At 46.3% G+C, this 14508-nt stretch overlaps 2 protein-coding genes across 5 annotated transcripts; both read right to left on the bottom strand.

The window, feature by feature from the left end:
* Window positions 1-1592: 1592 nt before the first annotated feature.
* On the bottom strand, window positions 1593-6705 carry LOC130194459 (flavin-containing monooxygenase 5-like). 2 transcript variants are annotated; one of them, XM_056415524.1, is made up of 10 exons: window positions 6587-6705; window positions 5245-5428; window positions 4981-5169; window positions 4509-4674; window positions 4100-4242; window positions 3818-4014; window positions 3432-3579; window positions 3120-3327; window positions 2636-2708; window positions 1593-2525 (listed from the first exon to the last, which is right to left on the bottom strand). In XM_056415524.1, the coding sequence occupies exons 2-10, from the start codon at window positions 5374-5376 to the stop codon at window positions 2111-2113; spliced, it is 1671 nt and encodes a 556-aa protein (XP_056271499.1). In that variant the 5' UTR covers window positions 5377-5428; window positions 6587-6705; the 3' UTR covers window positions 1593-2110. The 2 variants fall into 2 exon arrangements, with proteins under 2 accessions (XP_056271499.1, XP_056271500.1); XM_056415525.1 differs by lacking the exon at window positions 6587-6705 and adding an exon at window positions 6472-6562.
* A 549-nt stretch (window positions 6706-7254) lies between these two features.
* On the bottom strand, window positions 7255-14235 carry LOC130194461 (flavin-containing monooxygenase 5-like). 3 transcript variants are annotated; one of them, XM_056415528.1, is made up of 10 exons: window positions 14151-14235; window positions 12758-12893; window positions 11356-11544; window positions 11059-11224; window positions 10662-10804; window positions 10374-10570; window positions 9736-9871; window positions 8888-9107; window positions 8722-8791; window positions 7255-8032 (listed from the first exon to the last, which is right to left on the bottom strand). In XM_056415528.1, exons 2-10 carry the CDS (start codon window positions 12890-12892, stop codon window positions 7684-7686), a joined length of 1605 nt encoding a protein of 534 aa, XP_056271503.1. In that variant the 5' UTR covers window position 12893; window positions 14151-14235; the 3' UTR covers window positions 7255-7683. The 3 variants fall into 3 exon arrangements, with proteins under 3 accessions (XP_056271503.1, XP_056271504.1, XP_056271505.1); XM_056415529.1 differs by lacking the exon at window positions 14151-14235 and having other exon boundaries at window positions 11863-12850; XM_056415530.1 differs by lacking the exon at window positions 14151-14235 and having other exon boundaries at window positions 11356-12207; window positions 12758-12824.
* Between the last annotated feature and the right edge of the window lie 273 nt (window positions 14236-14508).

Here is a 14508-nt window from a genome sequence, read left to right as displayed (position 1 = left end):
ATGTGCATTGCAATAAACATGGAATATAAAAATAGCACAATATAAATATTATAAAAACAATAATAGATAGCATCCTGAACAACACTTTAGAACTCTTTTATAGAAAAAATATATTGTACAAATTAGTTATAGTGTACATATTGGTTTAGTATATTTTTCCATATTATTATTGGAATTTTCTGCTCTATATTTATGTTGTGGCAAATTCCTTGAATAACCTATTGGGCAATACATCTTATTCTGATTTAAATCGTTTGTAGATCTGCAGTGTAGATAAGCATACATTTAAAGCCAACCCCAAAAAGATTAGGTTGGTGGATAAAAAAGAATAATGTAGTAGGCATATGCAGCTTTATTATATATCAGAGAAGAAGAGGCAATTATAACACACAGTCATTTTGCATTTCAGTGTCAAAGTAACTAATACAAATGCTTATAATATCGTTTGGGTTGAGGAGAGCAGCTGGATTTAAACAAGGTTGTCCTAAATTAAGCCAATTGTTGTCTATAAAGCTATTATCGTGTGAGTGGTACCACTAGTTACATTAACAGGTTACAGTTTGGTAACTGAGGTCTTTACGTGTGCAAACACATCTGAATTAAAACAATACAAATACTAATACATCCTCAAATGTGACATTTCTGTCGTCCCTCGGAGAGCATTGATTTCACAGGTAAACCCAAACCTGGCAACCCAAATGCCAGCGATTCACGCGTGGACGATTCTTCTTCCGGGGTCTGGCGGTGGCGATTAGTTTGAAGACTGATAGGTCCATTTTAAAGTTAGTCCACAAGAATTATTGATTATTGATTAATGAAATTTATTTTTGGATCTTTAATCTATGTGTCTGTCTGTCTGTCTGTCCATTTCCTTAAATAGTTCTTCAAATAACCTTCCAAAAATGGTTCTTTAAGGCACCATTTCTGGCTCCACAAAGAACCTTTCAAACCATTGTTCTTTAAAGAACCATGAGAGAGAGAGAGAGAGAGAGAGAGAGAGAGAGAGAGAGAGAGAGAGAGACCCGTGGCCCTGTAATTAAGGAAATACCATTTCTAAAACTTTCCACAAAATGTGTCTGTTTTGAGTTTTTAGTATCTCAAATATCAAACACTGCATTTTATTATTAAATACTACTATAATACTTAGTATTTTCTATATGAATGCAGTAAAAACCAAAATACCAGGATGTACTTCATCCGGATCATTTTTGCAGTATTCAAGCTAATGTGCTTTTTCTGGCTATTCCGACCCACAATCCTTTGCTCAGCATATATACGAGTAAGAGGGTTTTAATTCGTATGCACAGTCACGCGCACGCCTCCGTGATAACGTACTGGATGAGCTGTGGGGGATTTGAACTGTGCGCTCATCTTGTGAGCTCCGCTGCCCCCTGCTGGAGATGCGTGGTATTACAACTGCTTTTCTTATGTTTTGGAAACGTTTGCGTTTTCCTGCTGCGGTGGTTTGAGACACTGCCACATGGCAGTATTTAGAAAGCAATCAAGGAAATGCACATGATATATGAATTAATTGAGTGAACTTAAGATTTCTTAATACAAAGAACTGGTCATGAAAACAAACCATACAAATGTAGCATCGTTGCCTTTCAAAGCATGTTTAATTCTTGAAAATAAAGCCAATACATACATATTTGAAAAGTGTGTGAGAAAAGAGTGAACACATGTTTTTTGTTGTCGTTTCAATTACTTTTTCTCACATAATATATTGAATGCACATGACAAATTACGTAAAAACAGACAGCATTTTGATCAAAATACTGCAGCTTAAATGCTGATTTTGATAATTTTTCCCCTCAAAGAAATCCAACTTAATCAAGGTTTTTGAGGTAGAAAGGAATGTAATACTGCATTTAGTTAGGAATTAATATCAGGCAGAGATCATACAGTGGAAAGCAAGGGACATATGTATAGGTATCAATAAAAGCTCTAGATTAGAGAAGTTAAGAGAACCCAGACCGGCCTGTTGAATATGTTTAGCATTGTAGAACATCAGTGGGCCTTCATGGGCTCAGTGTGTTCTTCCTTCCTGGGGTTGGGATAGTAGAGTAAGATCTGCATACATGCATGATACATAAACGATGAACACTGATCACTGTGCGGGCAGGTACACTTTGATCTTGTACAACAGCGCGGCGGGGTCCTGCAGGACAGCGGGAAGACGGTCCCTGTTGACGTAGCCGGCCAATCCCACGGCAGCAGCTGCCACGACCAGAGGCCACTTCCACGACCTCTCAGGTTCGTGGTCGTGACAGGGTCGGGTCTGCATGGGCTGAGCCACTCTCTCCCACTGCGTGAGGATGGCCTGACGGGCCCCGGCCCACTTTCCCGGTCCTCTGAGACGGTACTGGTACGGCGTGCAGGGGCCGAACATCAAGTTGAGCCCCAGCCGGGGGTCGGTCAGCAGCAGCCGGGGCAGGCTGACCCCAACTCCCAGCAGCTCCGCGATCTCATCCATGTAGGAGATGTAGTCCACCTGGATGGTGTGTCTCGGACTGGAGACGTACCTGCAGACGAGACCACGGCGTGCATTTCAAGAACGACTTTCTTTTAGATCCAAAAGCCGTGCAAGAATTTTAAAATAGTTTTTTTTTATTTTTTAAATGAGCTGCGGCACCTTTTCATCATCGTCTCCTCCTTGCACTGGACGTCTTTCATCATGGACGCCACTGAGGGAAGCTTGATGCAGCCTGTTTGAAAAGGAGACATTGTAAGACTGATCTGTGGACGACGCTAGGAGTTCTCAAGCCGATTCTTGGATTTTAAACTCTGGAGTGCAATGGTCAAATATGGTACTGTCAGGTTGTGTAAAGGTGGAGAGGATCAGGAGTGATTTAGTGTAGCGGGAAAATACGGGGTAGACCAGCCTGATCTCGTAGAATTAATGGCATTCCTCATGGGGAGGGGGGGGGGTTAGGGGAAGCAGATACAAGTTCTCTGGGTCTTGATCAAGACAAGGAGCCGACCCTTCCGGACGAAGGAATATGCAATATTGTAGTTTAGGGGGACCGACCCTCTGACATATTGTGGTTTAGAGGGACCCTTGTCAATATTGTGGTTTAGGGGGACCCTTGGCAATATATAAAATAAAAGCTGCTCACCTTTAAAGACTCGCGTGGCCCACCTGGCCTGCATCTCGGCGATGGGCATAATGGCGCCCAGCGGCTGCACCAGGCCGATGACGGCCAGGGTGGGGCGGTCCAACTCCGGGGGGAACACGTACTTGTAGAGCGACGCTTTGTTCTCGGACACCGAGACCACATGCGAGGCCAGGAACGGGAAGGAGAAGCTGTAACCTGTGGCAAACACCTGCAGGACAGGGGGAGTCCTCTCAGTCACACACGACAGGCCAGCCACGCTGCTGTATAATAACTGTGTGTGTGTGTGTGTGTCCGTGTAATATCCAAACCCACCACCAGGTCGACGTCTTCCGCGACGCTTCCGTCGTCAAACTCCACGCTGGACCCATGAAACCTGCGGACGTTGGGCTTCACCTGAACCGTCCCAGACAGGATGCGGTTGGGCAGCTCGTCGTTCACCGTGGGATGTTGGCTGAACAACCTGAACGGTCACAACTATTTTAGAACTATTCCACTTTCGAGGAATACTGCAATAAAGCACTTCTATTTGTGGGGGATAATCATGATATATATATATTAATTTTTTATAGTTATGGATATATATATTTATGTAGATATATATATATATATTTATGTGTATATATATATATAAATAAATACATATTTATTCATATATATTTATATATTCAATTGTGAAAAAGCAGATGCAAACTCAGTACCTGTGCTTCGGCTTAAGATTGTACAGAGTGTGATCAAATCTCTTGTTGAGCATGCTCTCTCCGAGACCACATAAAAGATTAAAGGGAAGGATGACCCTCAGACATTTCACCACCCGGTTGAACTTCATATCCGCCGGCAACCCGTTGTCCCCGACCCGGTTCAGGATCCAGGCTCCTCTCCGAGTGCTCAGATAAAGCTGCAGGAAGAAGAGAACCAGAAGGACACGGTCATTGTGCCGGCTGCACGGCGGACGTAGTCGACGCGTTGTCCTCTCGCCCGACCTGCTTGGTGACCCGGCTCAGCTCCACCGCGATGTCCCCTCCGGAGTTTCCGATCCCGATCACGACGACCTTCTTGTTCCTCCACTCATCGGAGGTCTTGTAGTCTCGGCTGTGGAAGAACTTTCCCTTGAACGTGTCGATGCCTCGGATAAGACGGACAAAAGCGTCATTCTACTTTTTGCATAAAAAATGATTTCTCTTTGATGTAATTTGCACTTGAAGTAGACTTTACAGCCCTTAGAATGTAATCTAAGGCCAAGGATGAGTATATTAAGCTGCACCCTTTGGGTGGTGCTGCCTTCTGTTAACACATAATCACATTGCACAAGGTTGCCACTAGTACAAAGGGTTTCGGCACCGCGCCTCCTCGAGTAAACCGGGAGGTTATTTATAGCCCGCCGGTCGGTACCTGGGAAGTCGTGCAGCGGCAGGTTGGGGTGGCAGTGATGTCCGACGCAGATCATCACGGCGTCGAAACTGTGCTTCTCCTTTTCGCCGCTCTTGTTCTCCGTCTCGACGTCCCACCGGCCCGAACGAGAGAAGTCCGACCGCTGCTTCACCTGCAAGACTTTGGTCTGAAACGACGGGAGACGGCACGATCGGATGAGTTTGACGATTGCACACAAAAAAATGGTTTATATATATATATTAATTTATTTATAAATACATATTTATTTATGTATACTTATTATAAATGAATATATATATATACATATATATATTTATTTATATAAATAACTACATATTCATATATAAAATTGCATGCAAATTAGTAAAAAAAAATTTTACATTCCAAGCTACGGTGAGAATGTCACACGCTTTCATTCAGGCGCACGAGAATATCAAAACTCTGGAAACGGCCGAGGCCGAAGCATCCTCACGTTGAAGCGGATGTGCCGGGTCAGCTGGAAGCGGTCGGCGAACAGCCGGAAGTAGTTCATGATGAGGGAGTTGTGCATGTAGTTGGGGTAGTGTGTGGGGATGGGGAAGTCACTGAAACACATCATCTCCTTGGAGGTGTTGATGATGACCGAGTGGTAGATGCTGGCCCGGTCCGCCTCTGGGTTCTCCTGCAATAATAAAAAACACATATTCAAAACCCCTCAACTCTCTAAAAAGTACTTTGTGAGTTAAAGAAAAAGTACCTTAAACTTCCACAGGCCTCCGATGTCGTCGCTGCTCTCGAAGCAGACGGGCTCCAGACCCTCGTCCAGACAGGCCTTGATGCAGGCCAGCCCCGAGCTGCCGCCGCCGACCACCGCCACGCGACGACTCATCCTTCAGCTCGGACGTGAGGGAGGAACCAGAGGAGGCTGAAGAAGCTTTAGTCTGCAGAGCGATGACACACATTCACGAGACCGCACACTACGGGACGTGGAGCAAGAGGGTTTCCTTCATTTGTGTACCCCTGCTTAAGGTTGATTAGGATTTAATTCATTTTTGCAGAGCCCAAAACACACTATTTTAAGAGGGCATCAGAGTCAATCCATGTGACATGGATGATACGTATGATGATAATGAGAGAAGTAATAGCAGAATGGAATAGAATATAGAGTCCTGGCGATAAAAAGCGCCAGCGGATATATTAATAATGGCAATAAAAGCAGTAATAAAGGAAACCTAGTTTTAGCATTACAGCTTTCAGTATCATAAAACCCACAATAATAACCTTCAATTTTATATAGCGCTTCTCTAAATACCCGAAGTCGCTTTACAGAGTGCAGAGTCCAGTAGTCATACACACACAGTCGTCCCGGTGGTGGTACGCTACATCAGTAGCCACAGCTGCCCTGGGGCAGACTGACGGAAGCGAGGCAGCCAATCAGCGCCTACGGCCCCTCCGACCACCACCAACACTCATTCACATCCATACGAACCGGGGTGAGGCTGCGGTGCATGTCTTACACGACAAACATGTGAATATAAAAGAAATACACTATATTTACTGCAGCTGTCTGACAAATGTAAATTAGGTTTTGATTTGGGGATGGAATAACATTAAATACAATGATGTATTCCAGTAACGCATATAGCCAAGTGAAATGCAGATTTTTCTTAATATTTAATTAATTGTAGCATCATTGACAACCAAAAAAACAACAGGGCCAAATAAACCCGATTCAAACCTAAAGAAGCGTTCGTCCCTAAGTCAGGCAGTGACGTCACGGAAGACAAAACAAAGAAAGTGTAACTTTATATATATATATAAAGTTACACTTTATTGACATATAAAGTTACACTATATATATATATATATATATAAAACATAATTTCGAGATGTTGGTAAACAGAACACGTTCTAGCCGTCGTGCAGATGTGAGAACCGGGATTTCCGGGTGCCTGAACGCGACATAACCAACAACAACTCAAACCTTTGAAGTTTCGTGACACTTCCGGCGGCCCGACAACCCGCTGCTGAGCTCACGCGCCGCTTCAAACGCTCCAAACAAAAACACACACGCGCGCGCGCTAACGTTGTCTTCTTACCTTCAGGGAGCGGGAGAAGAGAAGCAGAGTGTTTGTCCTCCTCGTGCTGCACGTAACGGCTGGAGTGGGCGGAGTGAGAGAGAGAGGGAGTGAGAGGGAGAGAGAAAGAGAGGGAGGGTGCACATGTATCACCTGAAAGTGACCCTTGACCCGCCGCTCTGGTGCAAAAGCAGATTGCAGAGTTAACAGGCAGGGGGGGTGGGGTAATTATTAACCAGAGACAGACAGACAGACACAGAGAGAGCGAGAGACAGGCAGAGAGAGAGAGAGGAGTGAGAGAGGGAGGGAGGGTGCTCATGTATCACCTGAAAGTGACCCTTGACCCGCCACTCTGGTGCAAAAGCAGATTGCACGAAAACAATTAGAGTTAACAGGCAGGGGGGGGGGGGGGGTAATTAATAACCAGAGACAGACAGACAGATACAGAGAGAGCGACAGGCAGAGAGAGAGAGGCATACAGAGAGACAGAGAGACAGACAATGCAATTATTAACCAGAGATAGAATTAGAGAGACAGACAAAAAAATAGACAGAGACAGAGACAGGCAAGCGCACACACACGGAGGGACAGACAAGAACACATCTCGGATTAATCTGCACGACGACGTTTAGTCGTCTTATTTAGTCGCTTGTTGTTTTGGAAGACACGTAAAAAAGCTTTAAAAAAAATTAAGATTGAAATTTTTTTATTTTCAAGAATAAAAACGGAAACATCACCACGGATTTTATTTCGGGCAGCGAAAAAAATAAAACAAACATTGAATTCGAGACAAAGGACACCAGAGGAGCAACAGCGCCATCTCGTTCCTGCAGGTGTCTTTGGGTACTGCATGTTCACACAAGACCGCAGCATTAGGATAAAGACATGATCAAATATGCATCGCAGATTATTCAATTAAATTCAGAATAAGGAAAATAAATCAATAAATCCAATTATGACATTTTACATGATCAAACTCTGCTAAAAAGTTAAAACTAGAGGAATTGCATACGTTCAGTACGTTGTATGCTGCACATTTAATTTTTGTAATACTTAATTTTTCATTCAAATTGTCAATTTAGTCCAGTCTAAAAACACGAGCCCATTCTCCACGAGTCTCACTGAGCTCTGAAGACGTAGCAGAAGCAGCAGAGCAGCGCTGCACCTGAAACCATCGCCACCATGCAAGAGGATCCGGTCTCGGGTTTCGGTACCAGCCGGTTCCCGAAAGGCCGATACACCCGGTCCCACTGGGTGAGGATGGCCTGGCGGGCCCCGGCCCACCGGCCCGGTCCGGTCAGACGGTACTGGTAAGGAGTGCAGGGACCCAGCAGGACCTGCAGGGCCAGCTTGGGGTCCGTCAGCAAGAGCCACGGGATGTTCGGGCGAACCCCGACGCGGTCTGCCAGAGAGTCCAGGTACGGGATGTAGTCCACGTGGACCGGGTTACGCTCGGAGCAGGAGTATCTAACGTAAACAACAACAAATCATCAGAAACACGTCACACTGCAGCTCTGGGACTCATCAAAATAAAGCAACTTTCTTTCTTCCCTCTTTCTTTCCTTCCTTCTTTCCATACTTCCCTCCCTTCCAACTTTATTTAGTTATTTCCTTATTTCTGTCTTTCCTTCCTTATGTCCTTCTTTCCTGCCTTCTTTCTCCTTTTTCTTTCCTTCTCTCAATCTTTCTTTCCTGCCTTCTTTCCTTCCTGCTTTCTTTCCTTCCCTACTTCTTTCCTTCTTTCTTTCTTGCCTTCTTTCCTTCCATTCCTTCCCTACTTCTTTCTTTCTTTCCTTCTTTTCTTCCCTACTTCCTTCCTTCCCTACTTCCTTCCTTCCATGGGACTCATACAAATCAAGCAAACACAAATAATGTGCTGTTAAAAGAAAGACACTGGAGCCATCTAGCGGTAAAGTTGCATATTGCAACCGACGTTGCAAATGTGTTAAGTTTGTCCCCTCTGGGCTCCTGTAGAAACATGGCAGACGAAGAAAACCCACTCAATGTAGATTTTAAAGCAAATTCTGAAGAATTAATCAATTAAATCAACACAATTGGCAGATTAATTGTTATTGAAAACAATAATTTGTCGACTGTACTGCCAGTGAAGAGAGATGGATTATTTGTGATCGTCTCATCATCTTAAATTTGCTTACCTCTGCATAGCGACCATGTCTTTTTCAATTTCCTTCTGCATGCTCTCTTCTGAGGGGAGGGTCGTTAAGCCTGGATGAAGAAACGCACACAATAAGATGATGTCATCAGCTAATCACCGCCGGCCCTCCTCACAGGTGAACATCACCAGCGTGATACCCTCTCTACCTGTAAACACTCTGGTGGCCCAGCGGGCCTGCATCTCGGCCAGCGGGTTGATGGCCCCGAGGGCGTGGATGAAGCCCACCACCGCCAGCGTGGGCCGGGTCAGCGCCGGGGGGAACACGTGCCGGTAGAGACGCAGCCGGAAGCCGCATTTAGTGCGCAGGGCCGGCGGCAGGAAGGGGAAGCTGTAGTCGTAGCCGGTGGCAAACACCACGACGTCCACCTGTGTGTGAGACACGCGGGATGTTTCCTATTAACAGGGGTGCTCACACTTTTTCAGCATGCGAGCTACTTATTATGTGACCAAGTCAAGGCGATCGACCGACGGGGGGTGCTAGTGAGAGTCGCGCGCGAGCCGAGAAGGATTGTTGACGGGGGGTGCTAGTGAGAGGCGCGCGCGAGCCGAGAAGGATTGTTGACGGGGGGGGGGGTGCTAGTGAGAGTCGCGCGCGAGCCGAGAAGGATTGTTGACGGGGGGGGTGCTAGTGAGAGTCGCGCGCGAGCCGAGAAGGATTGTTGACGGGGGGTGCTAGTGACTTTTTTTTTGCTCCGTCCCAATGCGCGCAAACCGGTGTCGGAGCTCCGCGGCGCACGAGACGGCGGGCAGAGGACTGTTAACGCGACACGTAGAGACAGAAATGACATGCTGCTGCTGTAATGTGGCGCTATAGAGAAAGTGACAGGGGGGCGGGCCAATTTTTTTTTATGTCATGCGATCTACCATACAACGCCGCGATCGACTGGCAGGTCGCCGCGATCGACCGATCGATCGCGATCGACGTATTGAGCACCCCTGGGTTACAACCAGACCTTAACAAAACCAAGAACCACACACAAGCACACACACACACCTCGTCTATGGCGCTGCCGTCCACGAAGGCCACGCCGGACCCACAGAACTCCTTCACGTTGGGTTTCACCTGAACGCGGCCGGAGAGAATCCGAGCCGGCAGCTCGTCGTTCACCAGAGGAATCTGATCAAAGAAACTGACCCCAGACCAGCGTCAGGGAGCCAGTCAGTCTCTTTCTTTTTCTTTCTTTCCTTCTTTTTCTTTCTTTCTTTCTTTCCTCCTTTTTCTTTCAGTATTTCTTTCTTTCCTTCTTTCTTTCCTTCCTGGTTTTGTTTCCTTCTTTAATTTGTTTCCTTCTTTCTTTCCTTCCTTCTGTTTCTTCCCCTTTTTTTCCTTCCTCCTTTCTTTCTTTCATTCTCTTCTTTCCTTCCTTGTTTCCTTGTTTCTTTCTTTATTTCCAAGTTTCTTTCCTTCCTTCCTTCCTTCCTTTCTTTGTTTCCTTTCTTATTTCTTTCTTGCCTTCCATCCTTTCTTTCCGTCCTTCTTTTTCTTTTCTTCCTTCCTTCCTTGTTTACTTCCTTCCTTCCTTGTTTCCTTCTTTGCTTCCCCTTTTCCTTCTCTTTCCTTTCTTCTTTCTTTCTTGCCTTCCATCCTTCCATCCTTCCTTGTCAACAGTCCCACCTTGCTGCCCTCGTTACCCGTGTTTTGGCTTCAGGCCGTAGAGCCTGTGGTCGAAGGCGTCGTCCAGCTTCTTCTCCACCGCCGCGCCGACCCACGAGGGGAGGAGCCTCCTCACCATCGCGGCCAATCGGGACGTCCCGATCAGGTCCGCCGGCAGCCCCCCCCGCGCCACCCGGCTGACCACCCACGCTCCGCTCCTGGTGCTGAGGTACACCTGGAGGGGGGGAGGGGGGGGGGTGTATGCATCACAACAAGAAACGGCGTCGCTGGATTTGGAAGCGCAGACACACGTGGCGGTCGTTCACCTTCTCCGCCACTCGACTGGCGTCCACGGCGATGTCGCCGCCGGAGTTCCCGACCCCGACCACCAGGACCCTCTTACCCTGCAGACCCTCGGCGCTGCGGTAATCCCAGCTGTGGAAGTATCGGCCCCCAAAGCTCTCGATGCCTGAGGAGGATTAGAGAAACGTTCATGTCCAGATAGCAGCGGCCATGATGGTGATGCCTGAGAGCGACTGAGGGTCAGTGGCAGGTCCGTCTTTCAATCGGGGGGTTGGCGGTTCAATCCCCGCCCGAGTCGATGTGTCCTTGAGCAAGACGCTTAACCCTGAGTTGCTCCCTGTAGCTGTGTCTACGGTGTGTGAATGTCACGTGATCGTGAGTCAGCGCAATGACAAGTGATGTGATGATGACACCGGGTACCTGGGAAGTCTCCGAGGGGCAGGTGGGGGCGCGTGTAGTGTCCGGTGCAAACCATCACCGCGTCGAAGACGCCGGCGTCCCTCCGGCCGGCGCTCCCCTCGGTCTCCACCTCCCACCGGCCCGTCGCCGCGAAGTCGGCGGTCTGCCTCACGCTGACAACGGACGTCTGAGACACACACACACACCTGTGTCAGCAATCCTATGTTTCTGATAGACATGTCATTAATATACCATATATATGTCGTAGTATGTTTTTTGTAATTTTTTTTAGCTTATACAACCCTAAAGGTCACCGACCTCGAAGTGCACGTGCTGCAGCAGGTGGAAGGCCTGGGCGTAGAGCCTCAGGTACAGCAGCACCTCGGAGTGGTGCAGGTAGTTGGGCAGCTCCGCCGGAGGAGGGAAGTCACTGAGTGACATCATCTCTTTGGAGCTGTTGATCACCACCGACTGGTAGATGTTGGCACGGCCGGGCTCTGGCGCCTCCTGCAGGAGGGCGACGTGAACTTAAACTTTATTACAATGGTCGTCATACAGATATGCGTGTGTATATACACACACACATATATGTGTGTGTTTTTAGTAGATTGGTTTGCACACATAATCACACAATATGGTAAATAACTGACAATCATCTATTATTATATTGATGATTTGTATATAACATATATACATATAAAGATGATTTATACATATTATATATAATATATATTCAATTCAGTTTATTTATATAGCCCAATTTCACAAATTTGTCTCGGAGTGCTTTACAATCTGTACACAGACATCCCTGCCCCAAAACCTCACATCGGACCAGGAAAAACTCCCAAATAACCCTTCAGGGGGAAGAAACCTTCAGGAGAGCAACAGAGGAGGATCCCTCTCCAGGATGGACAGAACAATGACGTCATGTGTACAGGACAGATTTAGAGTTAAAATACATTCAATGAATGTGACAGTGTATGAATAGTTCATAGTAGGCATATTCCACGATGGAGACCTCCACGATCCATCAGGCAGATGGCGGTGGGGAGGGGGAGTGGACGGAGTCTCAACAATGGGCGGAGTCTCAACAGGACAGTGGCGTAGTCGGTAGCAGGAATTCCACGACCCAGACCTCGATGATCCATCAGCAGATAGGATCTATGCCGTCTCATAGGGTCCGATGACCCCATGAGACGTGAAGTCACAAGGACTCCGGGGAGAAAGCAGAGTTAGTAACGTGTGATGGAGAGATGAAAATTAATCCCTATGGAGAGAAAAGAGGAGATAGGTACTCAGTGCATCCTAAACGTCCCCCGGCAGCTATAAGCCTATAGCAGCATATCAAGGGGCTGGACCAGGTGAACCTGATTCAGCCCTAACTATAAGCTCTGTCAAAGAGGAAGGTCTTAAGTCGACTCTTAAATGAGGTGACTGAAATTGGAAGCTGGTTCCATAAAATATATATATATTATCTATATAATAGATGATTTTCAGTTATTTACCATATTGTGTGATTATGTGTGTGCGAACCAATCTACTGAAGACAGAGAGGTAATGAAAGGGTCAAAGGCCAGCATATGTTGAGTTCTGAAGAGTCCTCTCAGTACTTCTATCTTCTTCTCTCAGCGTAAACAAATTGCCTACAACATCACAAGATAGTCGAAGTATATATATATTATATATTCACACACTAAAAGTCCAAAGCGTGGCCGCTCACCTTAAACCTCCAGAGGCCTCCGATGTCCCCGCTGCTCTCGAAGCAGGTGGGCTCCAGACCCTCGTCCAGACAGGCCTTGATGCTGATCAGACCCGAGACCCCGGCACCGATCACGGCCACCTTCTGAGCCACCATGCTGCAGGGGAAAGGGCGTCCGGGGAGGAGGTCGGGAACGAGAAAGAGAGAAGTTCGCTTCGCTGGACTTTGAGTCGAGTGTCTTCAACCCCTCCCCTCCCTCCATCTCCCCTCCCTCTCCCACTGAAACCTCAAGCTTAGTACATAAACTGTAATTATATTAATTTCATAGCTCCACCTTTTAGTAAACACCACATGTCAGTGCTCGGTCCCTAATAATAATAACAAATATAGATTTTCATTATATACAATATTGTTTGTCATTCATGAACCAACTTTTTTTTGAGGCCTAAACAACTCGCACTTTTTTCATTATACCAACATTATAACTTTAATACGATACACAAAACCATCAATACGATACTGGTATATTTTTCTATAATAGCAATACATAAAACTGTTATGATTTGTCTTCGACCCCAATTGCACGACAACAGACTGTTACTGTTTAGCCGGGAAAGCACGGCGTAATTTATTTCAATACTCAAGGGAGCGGAAAGTTCAGAGAAAACGAAAGAAAATCTGCCTCCTTAATTTGGCAGAGGGAAGCACGCAAACAAAAACAAAAACTCACTCTTGAAATAATCCACGGGAAAAGTTACTCCACGATAATCCAGATGACAAAACGCTCTGACATCACCAAAACTCCAGGGTTGACTGAGCTCTCCTACTGAGCTTCAAGAACGAACTCGCAGCGAGCTACTGGCAGTCCTTCTATTTACTCCCTGTATAACGAGCTACAGCTGCGACGTGCAGAGTGGCTTCAGGTGTGCTCTGGAGGTGGGGCCCCGGCTGGCTGAGTCCTAACAAAAACATCTGTATGTTCCCTTCTTTACCAGCTTGTTCCTGACCAGCTTTTTGAACACTTAACACACAAAATTAATGTTAGTATCAGCCTCCAGCAAGATATTAATGAAAACTACATGGTGGCGTCAGAGCAGGTAAACTAAAGATTGAGAAGTCCCAGTGAGTTCTCAAGGGAGGGACCAGGATGGGGGTTGTATTCTAATGCCTTGCTTCAGGCAGTGGCAGACAAGAGGAATACTGGGCTTCAACTGTCACTCAACATACATATACACACACCCTGCCCTTTGGGTGTTACCGTCCACATTCAATTACCCAACTACAGGTAAGTGTATATGTTATGTTTTAAGAGTCTCCCAATGCAGACAGTGACAATACCAGTTCACTTGGATAAGAATGTGAAATACAACCACGTGTAACGCCATTTAAGTCCTAAACGAGATTACATTCTCACCTTATTTCAAAAGAACAATGGCTCCATCAATCATCTTTTTTTGTTGCCCAGAAAAAGAAATGTAGAAGTTGACTCAACCCTTTTGGAACTAGTCCCAGAGCTGTTCGTTGCGATCCTCGCTGGACCACCACTGGTGTTTGTGAGCTCGGGATCTTTAGAGCCAACGAGGAACACCTGGGCCCAGTGTTCCCAGTCTATAAAACCACGATCATGCACACTCTACTCTACTATTTTTGACTCTGACCTTCACCCTCCATGTGCCTTTGTTGGGTTTTTTAATGTTTTTTTTAAAAACCCCATCTGAAAACCAATGTATTTGATGGCTATAAATAATTATAAATTAAAATGTTGATTAAAT

Source organism: Pseudoliparis swirei, chromosome 5 (assembly GCF_029220125.1).
Source record: "Pseudoliparis swirei isolate HS2019 ecotype Mariana Trench chromosome 5, NWPU_hadal_v1, whole genome shotgun sequence".
In the NCBI taxonomy this organism is placed as follows: Eukaryota; Metazoa; Chordata; class Actinopteri; order Perciformes; family Liparidae; genus Pseudoliparis; species Pseudoliparis swirei.
Note: the sequence above shows the minus strand (reverse complement) of the source record. Positions and strands in the feature narration are given on the sequence as shown.